The following is a 19,163-nucleotide window of genomic DNA, read 5'->3' on the forward strand; positions in this document are numbered from 1 at the left end:
TTTATACAAAAATTTATACCGTAAAACAATGCTTTGTGTTTCTCAGAGAGTCATTCAGATACTGTAGAATACATTTGTTTTTCAATTTAAATATAAACTTTCATTTAAACACATTTATTTCAAATTATTTCATGTACAGTTTTGGACTCAGGGTGACAGTCCGTTTATTTCATTTTCCTTTAGAGCTTTGTACTAAGCCATTACAACAAAATTTAGCTGGGACCATGTCTACCCTTGTGTTGGTACGGCACCTAGCATAATGAAACCCCATTCCTGGTCAGGGCTTCTTGGTACCATTGTAATATAAATTATAGGTGACATGTAGCAAAGCCTGTAGTTACAATTGTCCAACACTTCCAATTATAAGATGCTGTTTTCAGCTATTTACAACTTTGCCAAATTTTAGCCATTCTGGCTGAAATTTGCTGTGCTGCGTGCCTGCCTCAGGCTGAGGGTTTTTTTGGGAAAGTTTCAGCAAAAATGGTTCATCCATTTCCTGCAATAATATTAGGGGAAAATACATTGTTCTTCAAGGAGTGTTTCTGTGGGTGCTCCGCTTTAAGTGAATCAGTGCCCCTGTGCATGTAATCACAGATTTTTAGTAGCAGTGCCTGCTTGTGTTGCACATGTGCTGTCCCCATCTCATGCCGCCTCTGGCTGTTACATAGCGCTGTGCGACCAACCCCCCTCAGTTCCTTCTGTACTGCCCTCGGCTTGAGACAGAGCACTTAGCAGTGCCTCTGTACTTTATCTTTTCTCTATTTTTCACTTTAGAATACTAGTTAGTTAATGAATAGTTAGTAGTCTACTTCCTCTTTCTCATTTATTTTTCTTAAAAAAAAAACCTTTTTTCTTATCTTAGGAATTTAAGTTTAAGTTATTAGGATACCCCTCAGTGTAGTATAGTTACCCTCCCTCACAGGAGAAACCATACTCTGAGGGGCATGCCCAGATCCCCAGGTTTTAAACATTGCCTCACTTGCCACTCCTCAATCCTGGTGTCTGACAGGCACTCACAATGTGTCTGCTGCCTAGGTGAGACACACATATCTCAAAAGTGTTCCCACTGCCATAATTTGAAAGCCCATGCCAGGAAACGAGAGACATACAACTAAAACCTCTTATGATGGAGAAGTCTTTGTGCCCTGGATCCGATCTGGGATTATGGACCTCTCCTGGACAACGGTCTCCCACGGCAGCATCTGACAGAGGTTCCCCTCCACTTTTTTATGGGGAAGGAACACTTGGGCAACAAAGAAGCGGGCTCCAACCTCCCTTTCTCAGGAATTCACCAAAAAGCGGCGTTCCCCAACTTGGCATTGAGACCAATTGCTAACCGCATTAAGACCATCCACTTCTGAGGTAGCAGGACCATCAAGTACCATGGGGACTGTGTAAGCCAAAGACCCTAAGCAGGCTGGCTCAAAAAAAGGCACTAAAGGGAGTCCTATAATCCCTGGCTCAGTACCACCGGAACTTCTCAAACATGCTACACTGAGCAGCTCAGTAGTGCTACAGGCTATGGCATCATCTTCTCCCTCTACAGTACATAGTGTATGACCCTCAGCACCAACAACTGAGGCAAAGGCATTGGTATCTCCAACAACACTCCTCGATACCGATGCTGTCAGTACTGCAGCAATTTCTCCACCACAAAAGAACTTCTGGGGGTCTCCTTGGCACCGGAATCTCCACACCTTGGTGCTGACCTCACTCCAGCACGTTCAGTACTGAGCTAATTCACCACACCACCCAGATCAGCTCCTCCTTTATCCAGTGACGAGGACGATAAGGATGAAGGGGAAATGTACTCCTCCCATCACTCTTTGCCTATCCACGCAGCTACCAGACCAGGTCCCACAGAGCACCATGAATACCACCCAGCACCTGAAACTCAAGGCTGGTACAGACAATCATGCATGCTGCCACCCATGCCATTTCCACCACAGTGGCCTTACTGGGACCCATGTACAGTTTACCACCAACACTACCCTAAGCCTCCCAGTCCACACAGGGTGAGGTAGAGGCATTCTTCTTCACCCTCTGTACCTGGACCCTCCGAACCTCCAGAAAAGGCAGTTGAGGAATTAGAGGAGACTTTGGATCAGGAAGTCATACCAGCTTCCAATTTTTCATTCTCTTCCCCAGATGAAGCTATCATGCCCCCATCACCCACCATGTGGGATGACTTTAAACAGTTCCAGGAACTGTTTAAGAGGATTGCGGATTCCCTGGAGATACTGCTGGAAGACGTGGCGGAGTCCCAACATAAATTGCTGGACATCCTCCAGACTTTCAACCTCCTCCAAGATTGCCTTCCCAATAAATGAGGCTCTCATGGACCCAGCCAAGACCCATCTGGCAAACCCCAGCAACAGTTCCACCCACCTGCAAAAGAGTAGAAAAATATTATGTCCCTTCCAAGGGGATGGAATTCCTATTATCACACCCCACACCAAACTCTTTGGTGGTAGAGGCCATGAACAAGTGGGGCAGGCAACACTATTCCAAATCCACCCCAATTGACAGGGACTGGAAGAGGTTGGATCTTTTTGGGTGCAAAGTCTACTCTTCCGTGACCCTACAGTTTAGGATCACAAATTATGAAGCACTAATAGCCAATTACAACCACTCAAATTACTTAAATCTGTCTGACTTTATTGAACATATACTTGAGGACAATTCCCAGGTCGCACAGCTTTACAATCTTCACTGGATTCTGCAGACATGGTGGCACTTTCCATCTCCATAGCCATAGTGAGGCAACGAGCTTCCTGGCTCCGCCTCTCTGGTTTTCACAAGCAGGTACAATCAACTGTTGAGGATCTTCCGTTCGAAGGCCCCAAAACAGATAAGTCCCTTCACATGTTGAAAGACTCCAGAGCAACTCTGAGATCCTTGGGCATATACACACATATACAGAATTAAAGACAGGGGAAGTATTACTCGGCAGAAAGATCTAGATCTGCACCTTATGCACAACCCCAAAAACAATGTAACCCACAGAGGCAGAGACCCGCAAGACGGCGACCACTCCCTTCCCAGCCTTCAACATCCCAACATCCTTCCTCCAAACAACAATTTTGAGGGTTTAGTTAAGGGCCCAAGATACCTACCACATTTTCAAGTGCTGGAACCATCCACAACCACCATCCATTCAAAGACCGTCTGACCCCACTCCACCCAGCTTGGCAGACCATTATGTCAGACAAATGGGTATTAGAGATCGAGACTGGCTGTTCCATCCAATTTCATGAGGACCCAATGATTTAGAACGGACACTTCTCTACTAGATTGGGGGGCACACCTGCACAACCAGCACTAGAAAGTGCTCCCTTCACACCCCGGTGTCCTATTCTTTGTACAGTCTGTCTGTGAAGACAGTCTTTATAAGTGGCCATTACCTCAACCAGAATAGGAGAGATTCAAGCCCTTATGGTGCCTCCATACATAGTATTCCACAAGGACAAAGTGACTGAGACTTCACTTACCTAAAGTGGTTTCTGACTTTCATCTTAATGACATGATTCACCTACATGTCTTCTTTCCCAAGCGTCAGACTATTGGGGGGAAACCAAATTTCATACCTTGGACATTGTTAGGTGTCTCTCATATTACCTGGACAGAAAGAAACAGTTTGGGAATTCTTCTAGACCAGAAGTTCCCAAAGTGGGCGATACCGCCCCCTGGGGGGCGCTGGAACGATTCAGGGGGGCAGTAGTAGCCTCGGGTGCAATTCGGGGGCATTTAATAAAAATAAGGGGGCGGTGGAAGCATAAAGAAAGAAGAGAATATAAGAAAATTTTGAAAAACCGTTCGTACATGTTTCATCTGTTGTGTAACATAGAGTTAAAGTTGTAGTGATTACTTTATTTTCCAAATAAATTCACAAATTATAACCAATCAGGAGTCAAGTCCGCCAACAGCTCTTAACAAGCAAGTGTTGGCAGGCGAGCATGTCGCGCATTGTCGGGAAGTCCAGCCTGCATCGGCAGGAATATGTGCATGTAATGATTTGTTTACAATACGATACTATAAATGGGCAACATGTATGAAATCTAATTTAGATTGTTTCTGAATTGTGTAAAAAGCAGTTAACAGTAGTGCAATAAGTATTTAAAAATTTTTTATTCATATTCGATACCTTCGATCTTTACGGATTACGGATCACATACAAAGCAAATTGTATTATTGTTGTTTCAATAAAACAGCAATTTACACGTGAGTATTTTTATACATTTTCTTACATATCTACCGTACGTTTCTGTGTCTCTAGTGCTTACTAATAATAAAATCGTAGCAGGCTTGTGTCGGTACAGTACTATTTGAAGTGTACAGTCAATATATTTGTCATATTTTTTATTAAAATATTAACGGAAACGGGAATGAAATCGTAAAAAAACTGTTAACTATTAACATTTATTTATATCTATCGAATCATCTGTGTTAATTGGTAAATAAGGCGTGTGTTAATAAGGAACAATTATTTAAATAAGGGCAAACTAAATTAAAACTATTAACTGATCTTTAATTGCATATTGATTATTTTTTAAATTAATTATTTCTTGATAAATTTAGTTTGATATTTGACAATTTAATATCAAATACATATATCTAATGCTGAGCAAAGAACAAAACCCAGTTTATTAGTTTCATTAGTATTTTAGTTTGGTTGTCTTTTGCCGTCTTACGCAAAAACCACTGTATACCTGAAGTCGTGGGCGATATTCTAATAACACATCTTTCTTTACTATATTGTAGGACGTAGGTAGAAATATAGATACATAAAAGAACGCAAATTTGTCACTGTATCTTTCTGTTTGTTCGCTTAAAGAAGGTAGATTTCCAGGGGGGCGCTGAGTAATTTTTTTTCTGAAAAGGGGGCGGTAGGCCAAATAAGTTTGGGAATCTCTGTTCTAGACTGTTCCTGTCCTTTGCTGACAGAATGAAGGAGCAATCTATCTCCACTCAAAGATTGTCAAAATGGGTTTTGGAACATGTTGAGGCACTACTAGGTGGGCCTTTTAGACCTGCCTGGGCAGGTTAGGACACATTTCACCAGAAGCTAGGCAGCCTCTGGTGCATCACTGCAAGGGATCTCAATTTCACAGATTTATAAAGTTGCTATCTGGAGTTCAGTTCACACCTTCACGCAGCATTACTCCTTGATAAGGAGCTCCAGGTCAAATGTCTGCTTTGGTCGAATTGTCCTGAAGTAATTATTCTGGTAGACTTACCTCCAGGACATTAGTTAGTGCTTGTGAGTCACCAGACGTGGAATACATATGAACAATTATTGTAAGAACTAACAGTTACTTACCCTACATAAACTATGGTTCTTTGAGATGTTTTGTCCACATGTATTCCCCAACCCTTCCCGCTGCTATTGAGTCATTGTCAAATTGTATTCTTTAAGAGTAGGACAGGGATGGGTAAACTTTTTGGCCTGAAAGCCACATCTGGGTATGAAAATTGTATGGTGGGCCATGAATGCTCACAAAATTGGGGGTTGAGGTGCGGGATGGGGTGCTCTGGGTTGGGACCCAAAGGGTTTGGAGGGTGGGAGGGGGATCAAGGTCAGGGCAGGGGGTTGGGGAACGGGGGTGTGTGTGGCAGGAGTGCAGGCTACGGGAGGTGCTTACCTCAAGCAGTTCCCAGAAGCAGCGGCATGTCCCCCCTCCAGCTCCTACGTGGAGGTGCGGCAGTGCAGCCAGGTGGCTCAGCATGCTGCCCCATCCGCAGGCGCTGCCCCTGCAGCCCTGGAAGCAGCAGCATGTCCCCCCTCCAGATCATATGTGGAGGCGTAGTGCTGGCCAGGCAGCTTGGCGCGCTACCCCATCTACAGGTGCTGCCCCTGCAGCTCCCATTGGCCATGGTTCCCGACCAATGGGAGCTGCAGAGCCGGCGCTTGGAGTGGGGACAGCATGAAAAACCCCCTGGCTGCCCCTACACGTAGGAGGCAGGACATGCTGCTGCTTCCGGGAGCCACGCGGAGCCACAGCACACGCAGAGCGGGGCAAGCCCCCGACCCCGCTCCCCGACGGTAGCTCAAGGGCCTGATTAAAAGGGCCGTAGTTTGCTCACCCTTGGTATAGGAACTAGAGAACGGCTGTGGCTGACCTGCCCCTTTTAAGCCCATGGCTATGGGGTGCTAGAGGGTGCAGCCCCAACAAACACCGCTTTTTAGAAAGTTTCCAGTCTCATGTGCTTGGGGCACATATGCACTAAAAGTGGAATACGTGTGGACAACACATCTTAAAGATCCAGTTACTATAGTGTAAGTAACAGTTCTATTTACAAAGATTAAATTTAAACCACTAGAACCCTTTTGGCAAAAATTATATCTTTTTCCATGGTAGCATCAGGCAGCAGGATGGAATGGTGAGAAGGCACAAAGAAGTAGAGAGGCAGACTTTGTTTCAGCTGCCTCTGTGCTAATTGCATTGACAGGATCCCAGCATTTAGCATGCAAACTGTAAAAAGTGTGGCAAACAATAATCTAGATATCTTTCCTAATGTTTTTTCTGCCTGTCCATTGGTGTAAAGATATGATGGAGAGTAACTTGCCAAGTATGCTCCAATCTAGGTTACTATACCAGATAGCCATATGTTTGAAACTCTCATCAGATAATCAGATTCTTCCTTTTCTAATGTTGATTTTGTAAAATAGATTGGAACATCACTAATCTGCACAAAAAATCATAGAAGATTAGGGTTGGAAGAGATCTGAGGAACTCATCTAGTCCAACCCCCTGCTCAAAGCAGGACCAACCCCAACTAAATCATCCCAGCCAGGACTCTGTCATGCCGGGCCTTAAAAACCTCTAAGGATGGAGATTCCACCACCTCCTAAGTAACCCATTCCAGTGCTTCACCTCCTAGTGAAATAGGTTTTCCTAATATCCAACGTAGACCTCCCCCCTCTGCAACTTGAGACCATTGCTCCTTGTTCTGTCATCTGCCACCACTGAGAACAGCCTAGCTCCATCCTCTTTTTGGAACACCCCTTCAGGTAGTTGAAGGCTGCTATCAAATCCCCCCTCACTCTTTTCTTCTGCAAACTAAATAAGCCCAGTTTTCTCAGCCTCTCCTCATAAGTCATGTGCCCCAGCCCCCTAATCATTTTCGTTGCCCTCTGCTGGACTCTCTCCAATTTGTCCACATCCCTTCTGTAGTGGGGGGGCCCAAAACTGGACGCAGTACTTCAGATGTGGCCTCACCAGTACCGAATAGAGGGGAATAATCACTTCCCTCAATCTGCTGGCAATGTTCCTACTAATGTAGCCCAATATGCCATTAACCTTCTTGGCAACAAGGGCACACTGTTGACTCTCATCCAGCTTCTCGTCTACTATAACCCCCGGTCCTTTTCTGCAGAACTGCCACTTAGCCAGTCGGTCCCCAGCCTGTAGCAGTGCATGGGATTCTTCCATCCTAAGTGCAGGATTCTGTACTTGTCCTTGTTGAACGTCATCAGTGTTCTTTTGGCCCAATCCTCCAATTTGCCTAGGTCATTCTGGACCCTAGCCCTGCCCTCCTGCATATCTACCTCTCCCCCCAGCTTAGTGTCATCTGCACACTTGCTGAGAGTGCAATCCATCCCATCATCCAGATCATTAATGAAGATGTTGAACAAAACCGGCCCCAGAACCGACCTCTTGCATCTTGATGACTCTCATTAATTTATTTGGAAAGGTGCTTAGGTTATCATGAAATTGCTTATTACAAGGGCCTTAATACTTAACACTTGACTCTGGGATTCTTTCATCATGTGTTTTTAATTTTTTGCAAGCTGTATTTTGATATATCTGTATAAATAATATTTTACAGTTAACATCACTTTACTATTCGCCTTGGCCTGGTGACTAAATCAATAGACTGGAACCCAGGGAAGCCCAGTTCCTTAAAGATACTTAGGTGCAGCTCCTCTTAACACTGACCCTTAGCCCATACGCAGCCTGCTGCCCAGTAGAATTTTCAGCCAAGGTACAGGGTTAAGGCAGCAGCTGAGCAGTAGGTTTGAAAATGTCAGTGGCATCTAAATTATACACTTCGGTGCCTAAAGAGAGATGGCGGCACCTAAATACCTTTTAAGGATCAGGGCTAAAGTACCTAAATGATAAATAGATCTGAACCATTGATTCTTAGAAGAATATGGTTTAAAAAAAAACTGCAGTGGTTAACTGAAGCAAATGGAGATTGTGTAACTTAACCAATATCAGACACACAGAACACCTCCCTGAAAATCAGACACTATCTTCAAAAACTTTTGAAGTTTTTGAAGCAAATGGCAGCACCCCTTCTTACAAAACACTATAAAATACTACTACAAACCTATTTTCCTGAAGATATTGGAAAATGCCTCAAACCTTCAGGAAAACAAAGGGTTTGAAGAATCTGCATCAGACAGCATGCTGGCTCCCTTGATAATGAAAGATGCTGGCTTTGGTAAGTATGAAGAGAGAATTTTTGGTTGTGTGACTTTATCAGGTGTACAGATTAGTTAGGTTGTACTGAAATAATATTTGATTTAACCACTAAAGATAGCTTTAAAAATCTATATTAAAAGAAGATTCAAGACTCTGAGGTTGTACATTTTCCTCAAAAGGGGCATGTATTTACTTCATATTTTATTTCCATATTTAGGAGAAATCGTCTCCAATCCTATATCATTTTAGCTTATGTCTCCTATTATTCTCCACGAGCCTCATGACCATCATTTCTATTAAACACAAAAAAGTGTGGCTTTCATGTCAATTTGCCTGAATAACTCCTGTGAAACATCTATTGTTTTATCTAGTCCATACAATTAAAATCAGGATAGTAATCATATGACACTCATACTAATCACTGGTTTGTGTTCACCTTTTTTTCTCTGATTTCCCACCCATCCTCACAAGCTACTGGAACTCCCCAATCCCCAGTCACATTTACAAGAGTTACTAAACTGTGGTTCCTGCAGACTGGCTCTGGAATTTGCAAAGGTTTCTAGCACTGTTGTTCTATCCTTTTATCTGGTTTTAGAAAGGATGCCTGAAATCCAATGCACTCTCTGTCTCTCTCTGCCTTATTTTGTTTTTTTTTCTTAAAACATGTTAAACTAGTGAGTCCTGATTATTAACAGTCCTGCTAGACTTAAAATAAGTTCCCTTATTCACTTAAATAGAAGGGCTGTCTCTTCAGCTCTTGCAAATCAGCATCTTTTTCTTAAAGTTTATGGAGTTATGCCAGTTTAAATCAGCTGAGAATCTTACTTGATGGCTGCCTTTAATAGACTGCCATACCACTGCCTTTGCGTGAATTCTTAAGCTATGAGGAGAGCTTGCACAAAAATCTGTTTTGACTTGCAGCCCTTTCAACCCCATTGATTGCAGTAAGATTGCGTGGGAGGTAAGGCTCAGTAGATTTTTGGTTCCTGGTGGCTTGGGCATTTAGTTTCAGAAGAGATCCTAGTCAAGAAAGGGGAGCCATTACACTGACTTTCCTGCTTCAGACTCCAAGCAGCTAGCCTCACATTAGAATTGTAACATAAAACACAGATACAGTGTGTATTTCCTTGAAAACATAGCAGGAAGGTCATTTTGCTATCTAAAAACTATTACTACAGTGTTTGGTGAGTTATAACTGTGCTATATCAAAATTTCATGTAAACTAATTGAACGTAAATGGGAATTTCCAGCACAATGAATTTTTTCTGTGTGGTGTAGCTAAACATGCCACTCTAATGCAGTAGCAGGTGGATAACTGATCTTTGAAATTGCAAACAGTAGATAACCATAGACCTAAAATTATAAGTCTGTAATTAGAATAATACAAACCTTTAGCTAACTTGGAGTCGTGTATGTAAAGAAGACATAGTGACTTTTAAATAACTCGGCTCATAAATCTTTAAGAACTATGATGCCATACGGTACGCATCACTGCATGAAACTAAAAGATAAAACTGCTGTTTGCTAATGTTTCTAAAGCTTTTTATATGCATCAAAATTCATAGTAACATTTTTGGATGGAATAAGGTCATGTAGGTCCATCTGTCTACCCAGCTATTGTTCTTTATGCTGTAGTGGTGATTGCCTCTAAGTGCCTGCCTTTTTAATATCTTCACAGTAACAACTTTTACTGCTGCTCTTAATAATCTGTTCCTCAAAGCTTTTTTCCTAAAGATTTCCCAGTACTGACTGGGATTTACTTCTTCCTGAAATGCTACCTCTTTAGTTTTTGCTTATTTTTACATTCAGGTGTATACATCTCATTCCCATAAAGGGATTATTCAGAATAGCTGATTAAAAAATAAATTAATGTAGAGGGAAGAATCTTCCTGTATACATGTCAAATAAATCCTTTGTGATCTTTTAAGAAATGTTTCAGGCTACTACTTTCTGGTCAAAATAGAGCATACTAATGAAGAGGGAAATCTAGCTACATCTCCCTGGCCACAGAGTTATCGCTAGCAGAACAACTCGTACAAGAGGGCCAAGGGCTTGATTTGGAGGGAATGCACACACCCCTGTGAAGCTTCAGCTTTGTAAAGGATCCTGATGAATTAGCATGGGTAAAGGAGTGGATTCATTGTTTTGTGACTCAGTTGGTCTTCCACTCACGTATGCAACCTCCCCCCGCCCCCACCAAATGAAGTGTTTTGGGGCTGTGGAGGGATTACTTCAGTCATGTGTAAAAGTAATCTCTGTGAAATGGCTTCCTTCCCGCATAGGATTCTCATGGACAGTACCCTGTATACAGTTCACTGCTTGGAATGAACAAAGTCCTGAATTTGGCACACTGTGCATAAGAAACTATTTTTGCCATTGTAATCTAGGGCTCTATGACACAAACAAAGCAATAAAATTAAAGTATATTCAATAGATAGTGGCAAATTTCCATGTCTCCACAGTGCTTCCAACTTGGGGCTTGGCCTGCCCTGGCCTGGCAAGTGAATAGCTAGGAGAGGAAATCACATCTCGCTCTCTCTCCTGACAGCAACTTAGTCAGCCTCTAAAGCTAAACATTTTTAATTTTAGTAAGATCAAAATTTCTTCTTGTACTTTTTCAAAATGTGATAATGTATGATTTAGAAACATAGCTAGAAACCTTAAACTGCAGGTAGACTGGAAAGTTACAGATGGATGCATTTTATTATTATTTTACTGGGGATGTTCTATGCTAAGTGTTTTGAAATGTGTTTGTGTTTTAGGAACTAGAACAATATAAGAGAAATGCCTCTAAATCCTGGAAAGAAATGGAGTTTGAATCTTGATTGAGATAAGTGCTTAGCTCTCACACTGATTTTAATTTTATGTTTTGTACATGTTAAGATCAATCATCATTTTTGAGTATTATACAAAGTAATTGAAACTGGTGTTTTATACAATTGGAAAAATATGTAATACAAAATAACAAACATACAATAAATAAACAGTTAATATAGCATGATTGCATCTATTATTAAATTATAAAAAAAACTTGTTATAAATTAATAGTTAAATTCATGTACTATCATGTGAACTGAAAATATTTTCTGGTGAGAAAATAAACCTGGATCATCAGACTCAAGTAGATTTTGGAAAATTTAAAAAAGATTATTCCCATGGATGGGTTTAAATATGAAGAATGGGACTCTTAAGGCCATACGTTTTGTTGGTTTTTTTAAGTTCCTACATAAAATATGCATTTAAGGGCACAAACAGATTATTGCGAGCCCAGAGCTGTACCTGTGTACACAAAATATTATGTGTATAAAGTCAGATGTTTCCCAGTTTGCAGATACATATTTTAGGTACTATGTTACCCATTAATTGATAAGTGCTATAAGAGAGAGACTTTCGTACAAGCTGCCTGATATAATGTAGTTAAAACCAGGTTCTGTTAATCTTGTACAGGAGAACATTCCCAAAGACTATACCCATTCTGCATAGAACTATGTTATGGCTCCTGCTCACCAATAACATTGAGTACTGTTATGATTTCTGGACAATGGGAACCATACTGCTACCCATCCTGGAAGTGATAGTTTGTTATGGTTTGTCAAATTTAATGCTCTAATTTAATAAAGGTGTTAACTATCAGTACATATAAGTCCCCACCTCTCCATACACAGATTGTGGGATATTTGTGTGCATTAATAAAAGGAAATTTAGATTAATGGTAGGAAATTATTCCTAATGTTCATTATCAGTCTTCTAGTGCAATTTGAAAAGATGGAAACGTCATTGATGGAGACAGTCCAACTTAACATAAACCCGTAAAGCTCAGCCTTTTGTCCATCAGCAGGATGAAATATTTGAGAACCAAGCAATAGAGGATTGAGGTACTGAGACAAGAGGTGGCCCATGAGAGGTATGTCATCTTACCACAAAAATGGACAATTGAACAACCACTGGGCTGGAGCACATAAGAAAATTTCTTGGTGAACTATCCTGAACTGGAAAGGGGTTGGGCAGGATGATCTAACATGAATTTTTCCTTCTCTGAATGTTATAGTTTATTATATGTTACATATTTGGTCACAGGTGCTGAGCAATTTCACAATTTCTGAGCTTAAATTTATATACAGATTTACAGACATTCACTTTACTTCACACTCGACTGTGCAAATTTTGTAGTATCTTAGTTCCACCCTTTGCATTAATAACTTGAAGACCGAAGTGAAGTCCTGTCACACAACTGAGTTACCATGTCTATTATATTATGCTTTGATATTTTAACATTATTTATTGGGGGGGGGGAAGGTGAGGTGCAGCTGTTAGAGGAAATATTGCTGTGCCCTTTGGTCATCAAGCTTGCAAGAATAATCCCTAACAAAGCAAATTACATTTGTTCCCATGTCTGCACCTCTTTATTAAGTGCACTTACAAATATGTTAAAACATTTTTGTGAATTAAAAAAATAATATAAAATTTTTAGTTTTAAGTGTTTACAGTTTTGTTCATAGTATTTAACATGTTGTTTCCAACATGAGTTAAAACTGTTAACTGAAAGGAAAAAGATATGAATAGTGTGAATGTAATTCACTCCTCACTTACTATAATTTAGAAAGACAACAAAATGATGGATACTACTTTGCCCAAATAATGTTCTCAAATACTGCAAGGTTTGGTTTATAGTACTGTACAGCCAGTTTAGAATTCCTAACATTTTTATTGCCTGACAATAATTATATCTCTTATTTTAAAACTCACAATTGCTAGAATGACAAGTGCGGGTAGGAAAGCATATAGCATTAAGAAGTCTGTTGTGAACCTGGACATTGCATCAGGAAAGGTTGTCTCAATGAATTGAATGCCCTGAGGGAAAACACATGATGCACCAACTCCAGGAGAAACATTGGGGCCACCTGCAAAAAAAAAAAAAGGTTTTGTATTATATTATAGAGCATGCCAGGCTAGTTACTGTAAGTGGTGCACTGATTTAAACACCTGGATCCCACGTTCTACTCACCTCAATTTTATTTAATATACTTGGCCTTACAATTTATTTTAATATAACATATGTGTTCACAACTCGTTTCTCTTCCCCTGTGGGGATGGAGGGTACTGTCGATAGTGGAGCCAGTGTTGTTCCAGGAGAATCTGGGCAGAGGCTGTACAATCGTTGTATGCTCAGAACTCAGCTCTGCAATGACTTATTGCTTCACAGCAAAAACTTGAGAGCATATTGGCAGATCTCTTGCTATGCAAATACCACAGCTCATACAGCTGCTGCAATTTACTGTGGTCCTGAAACTGGAGTAATACCCACAGAGTGGCTGAGCAGATTTCCTTCCCTGACAGGCTTCCCAGGAGCTCCTCAGTGCCCATCCCAGCCAATTTGCCGTGTTTGGGAAATTGGGGCATTCTGCATGTTTCTGTGTCTAACCTGCTTTGCATTTTCTAAAGAGAGGAATGAAGTGTCACTAGTTTCACTCACATCAAATGGAAGATTTAAGGCCCATCAAATATGCTGTCTGCAAGGACCCATAAGCACTGGGAAGTTGTTTGACTTAGGCTTATTAATATTTATGAAATACTTTGAGATCCTTACAGAAAAGTGCAAGGTATTATTATCATTGCTGTGATGAATGCCTTTGTCGTCTTCAAGGTTACTTACTGCAATATGCTCTATATGGGACTACATTTTAAAACCATCCAAAACTGAAGCTAGCTATAATGTGTCAGTCTGCTTAGCGCATGTAGTATATTGTTATGATCTGCGCTATCAAGGAGATGTTAAAGGTGTTGATTTTCACTTATAAACAGGATCCCGTGTGTCCATAGTTGGAGAATTTCACCCCTTGTAATGCGTCTCACTTGGGGTCCAGTTGGAAAGTGTGGCCTAGTGGTCATGGCCACAACCCCTGACTGCCCAGGGGGTGTGGGGAGGGGAGCCCCAGGCCTTCCCAGTCAACGGGGCTCCAACCCAGGGCCCTTTTGGCTACCAGTAGTCTGGCAACCAAGGCTGCTTAAGGCTGTCCTCCCTGGGTCTCTTCCTCTTGTCCTCCCTTCTCCTTCACCCTCCAACCCCGTAAGCTTAGTCCAAGATTTTCCCCTGGTGGGAAAATCCAAACCAAAATAAGTAAGAGGGAGTGACCAAGGTCCGCAGGAAACTTCCTTCTCTGGTTGTCTCTGGGGTGGGTCCCTTTGGACAGCTGTGTCAGAGTGCTTAGGCTTCCCTCTGCTCTGCTGGAGCTGTGGGCTGCAAATCTGCTCTCTTCCAGCTCTGCTACCCCAGTGAGCTTATTCCTATCTTTTAATTCCTCCAGCAGATGGAGTATTTGCTGCAAGTGTGGGGTTTGTACAGCCCCTTGTTGCCCAGTGTGGGGTTTGTACATCCTATCACACACCCCTGTCACAACACTGCTCCAGAATCTCAGATTTTGTTTTCAAAAATTGTTTCTAGCCAGTCTAGTTGGCGATAACAGTGGAAATGTGAACTGTGCAAACTGCTGCACTGTTCTCTTCCTCAATTTGCTGCAAGTCTAAAACAATAGCTCGGAGGTGTGAGTTGCCCCACTAATCTTGCTCAGGGCCTTGTGAACTCCACAATAGCAGAAGCTGACATTTTTTGCACAGAATTCACCATTTTGCGAGAGCCAGGTGCCCAGCCTTTTATTTTGTCTTCATTTCCTGCCAGAACTCGTCTGCACTTGCTTCTTGCACTCTACCTTACCCCACAAGGGGGAATTAATTGAAGGGTGATACTCTCTCCACTGTTCTATGAAGCCAGGAAGCAGTGCTTTGGGGAACCATAACTTGCAGTCAGGAAGCAAGGGAAGCCAGAAGTGTAGGCTGATGCTCTTGGGTGCCGAGATAATAGTGCAATAACCAAGTTCTAAGGAGATAAGTTGCTGAAGCTAGATGCGCCTTCCTTCCTTGGGAGGAAGTGGTACTGCTGCAGAATCTGAGGCCTGGGCAGTGGAGCCAGGCTGCCTGGAGAACATACTGAAAAAATCCATAATTGAAAAGGATCACTATCAAAAATTAATGATTAATTTGACATCAGTTACTTTCAACTATGAGCCATAGTCCTTCCTATAAAACCCTAAACAGATTATTGCCTAACTTAAATACCTCTCTCATGGTACCTTACACTGCATTTGAAATCAGCAGAGGTGCTCAAGTGATGCCCCATGGATATAAACAAGAAATCGTGGCTGACAGGGCATTCTCTCCAAAGGCCCCCAACTTTGGATTTGGTTCCTCTACATGATCTACAAAATAGCACAAATCTTATGACCTTCAAGGCCTGCTGCAAAGCTCATCTTTTAAAATGCATGGGGAAGAAAACAGCCTGTGGGTGTGAGGAAGTGGTGGAAGTTGAAGAGTGGGGAACTGTTGGAGGGAGAGGGAGATTCAAGCTTTTGAGTGGCATGGTTTGCTAGCAGTGGGTTATAAAAGTTTTACTGCTTTATACTGCTTTATAATGAATTGTTATGCTTAGTTATTAATTATGTTGTATTTGTAAGTTGTATGGGGTGCTTACAAAGGTATGGCAAGTACTCTTTATTAGCATGTGTATAAATTTAAACATATATTTAATTAAATTGATTTACAAATTAAATTGGTTTAAGGGGGCTCAGTGAATACTTACCACATGTGAAGTTTAATCCATAAAATTCATTGACTGCAAGAACCTCACTGCTGTATTTTTGGAACGTAAGGTAACTTAGAACTTTAAAAGGTGTAGGCATGTCTTCTGTGCGCCTTGAACAAACAAAAACTAGTTAAATTGGCCTTCTGCTATTTCAAGAACCAATACTACCCAAACTTATAACTGCACAGCTCCCTTCAGCACCTTACAACCACGTTTTAGAGAGCCTCCTTAATTTGCCTGCACAATTTTCAAGTACAAACTGTATTTGTGACAAATGTCGAAGGACCTATTAAGGAGACCATTGACCATTAACAGTGTCAGGATATGCAGTAATGAATTGTTTAGGTATAGTAGCAATTAATTTTACAACTTATTTATATTCATGTTGCTGTGTCATCAGAAAAGCTAATAAAATGACAATGGAAGAACTATTAGGAGTGATGAGTGTTATTTGCATAACAAAAGTCTACCATGTGTATTCACTTCATTTCCTCTAAAGTAGACACAGAGTGAATATTAAACCCTGGAGGACTACTAAAGATACTTGCAAAACAAAGAATTAATAATGTGAATCAAAATAGAGTCTGTGATCAGCTCAGTGTAACTGTGCTCAGCAAGTGTGTGCACTTCCTGTCTCTCATACAAAGTTTCCAAACAACTCCTTATGATCCAACACAGCAAATGCTGCAGAAATGTCCAGCAATCCAAGACCCACTGGCAATACTGATTCTCTTCACAGACAATGAAGAGATTAAGTATTGGGGGTAGCCGTGTTAGTCTGTATCCACAAAAACAACAACCCACCTTGAAGACTAACAGATTTATTTGGGCATAAGCTTTCGTGAAGTGAGGGTTTTTACCCACGAAAGCTTATGCCCAAATAAATCTGTTAGTCTTCAAGCTGCCACCGGACTCCTTGTTGTTTTAATGAAGAGATTCACAGTCTTAATTAGCACTGTGTGTACTAAAAAACATCGTAAAAAGACCCACACATTCTCACTCAAGGAGGTCAGTAAGGCACTGAACTAAGGTGGTGGGAAATACTTTCACAACAAAACTACAACCCTTCACTAAATTTAGCAGTGGCTAATAGGGCACTGAAGAGGGTGTTAACATAGTTTTACTTTGCAGAACCAGCTTTAGCAGAAATCTGTTTACGGGAGAAAAAGCACTGTCAAATATGACACAGACTGATACTTTTTATTGAGAATCACTTTATGAGGTGTAGCCATTTCAGTGAGGAAGTGGCTTTGGCATTAACTATCATTAAGCTTATTTCAGTTCTGTAGGAAAAGTCGGGATTGAGTGTGTCCCACGTATTTAGTACAAGGTTTAAAAGATCAGTGATTAGATAGTTGCCTTGCCAAAGATTACAGGTGCACTTTATCTAGTTGTTACCTTCTTGTGTAACACACTCATAGACTCACCGTTAGCAACAGAGATTCTTGAGACTATTCTATAGTTACATTATTTTATCATTAAAACCACAATTATTTAATAATACTTTTCCTTACCTTACAAGCCCACTTCCAACTAGCACTCCTGCTACGTTAAGTAGCATCACTCCACTGTTGACTACATTTGGGTTTTGAACCACACCAAGCAAAACAAGTGTTAGTAGCTCGCCAATTATATGAGGCACTAACACAACAGCAAAGAAACATCCAAATCTGGAAACATCAGGGTTCATTCCTACAGTCCTGTGCAAATACAGTCAAGAGAGCATTTTAAAATATAAAAATAAACATTATGGCATCAGAGTTTTAAAAAATATCCTCACTTTTTGTACCCACAGGTGCACTAATGTTTTGTCATTTAGTCATGGAGGTGCAATCATATAGTTAGATGTCTAAATAACATCAGTATTGTCTGCAGATAATTACAGATGGAATTTTGTATCCACAATATTTTATAATGGCACATTCTGGGTGCAAAAAAGGATGTTGGATTGGGGCCCTGCTTAAAATCAGGCTGTTATAGTCCTAAAGAAGAGTGTACACATCCTTGGTACCCTCTATTAAGGGACATCTACATCAGTTTCCTCACTCCACAGAAGGAGTCTTAACCCCCTTTCTGCTCTTGCTCCTACTTCTCCTCCACCAAACAAAACATATCCTTATTTCTCTCACCCCTGATCCCACCACCTGCTGAGAAATCTGATCTCCTCATACTACCAGCTCCATCCTGGTTCTTCCCTAACTTGACCTCTCAATAAGGCCTCCATGGCCTTCCTGTGCAGCTGGCATGAGGGAGTGGTCAGGATAAGCAGCAAGAGATGGAGCACATCTCTAGGTATAGAAAAGAGGCTTATAACAAAAAGTGAATTAGACTGGTTCCTTCCAAGATCACAATAGCAAGACTCTTTCCCTACTTCCTAAAACAGCACTCTAATGGCTCAACAATTTATGAAAGAGCTCAGAAATATATGAAGCCTCAAGGAGCAAAATACCTGTAAATAAAAACATTGCCTTGTGGATGTTTCTACTGGGAGTACATAGTCAGAAATTACATGGTCCATTAATTCAAGACACAATCAATTTCACATTGATCAGATGGTATACTATGTAATGCTACTGGCCATTAGATATTTGCAAAATAAATCAACATTCACAACATCATTTTTGCACTGGCTATATTATTTTTCCCAAGTTGAAATATTCACTGTTTTACATTATTTAGGGCTCCAGGAGTAAAATATTTTCCTTTCTCTCAGACTGCCCTATGCAAACCATTTTAAAGGAGAAACTGAACAGAAACTATGAGATTTAGAAGCACTGCCTCAGTGTGGCAGGAGTAAGAACTCTTCAATATACACAAGGAGATTTTAATAATCTTGTGATACCGAAGAGAGAAAGGAAAAAAAACCTAGAGACATTAATTTTTTAATTATCAAATTAATAAGATACATAGTAATAAAAATTATAAATTCAAAACCACTAAAACTTGGAGGAAATTAAAAATATTCCCTGAACCTAAAATGCTGCATGTCCTGCCTTTTATGAAAGCCAACTTTGCCTGATCCAGTATAAAATCAGCCATATATACGGGAAATCTCTTGCTATACTGGCACTTATCCCAAAGCTAAATACAACTGATGA

At 40.9% G+C, this 19,163-nt stretch overlaps 2 protein-coding genes across 3 annotated transcripts in view; one reads left to right on the top strand and one right to left on the bottom strand.

The window, feature by feature from the left end:
- DYNC2LI1 (dynein cytoplasmic 2 light intermediate chain 1) overlaps positions 1-11,427 on the top strand; it is a 49,869-nt gene extending 38,442 nt beyond the window's left edge. For both annotated transcript variants that reach the window (XM_005296107.5, XM_042855160.2), the window contains exon 13: positions 11,192-11,427. In XM_005296107.5, the coding sequence (XP_005296164.2) occupies positions 11,192-11,254 (63 nt within the window). In that variant the 3' untranslated portion in view covers positions 11,255-11,427. The remainder of the gene's footprint in view (positions 1-11,191) is intronic.
- Positions 11,255-19,163, bottom strand: part of ABCG5 (ATP binding cassette subfamily G member 5) — a 31,042-nt gene continuing 23,133 nt past the window's right edge. Inside the window, exons 11-13 of the mRNA XM_005296132.3 lie at positions 17,580-17,765; positions 16,063-16,175; positions 11,255-13,330 (exon numbers count right to left, since the gene is read on the bottom strand). Of these exons, the coding sequence (XP_005296189.2) occupies positions 13,134-13,330; positions 16,063-16,175; positions 17,580-17,765 (496 nt within the window). The 3' untranslated portion in view covers positions 11,255-13,133. The remainder of the gene's footprint in view (positions 13,331-16,062; positions 16,176-17,579; positions 17,766-19,163) is intronic.

This window comes from Chrysemys picta, chromosome 3, assembly GCF_011386835.1.
Source record: "Chrysemys picta bellii isolate R12L10 chromosome 3, ASM1138683v2, whole genome shotgun sequence".
NCBI lineage: Eukaryota > Metazoa > Chordata > Testudines > Emydidae > Chrysemys > Chrysemys picta.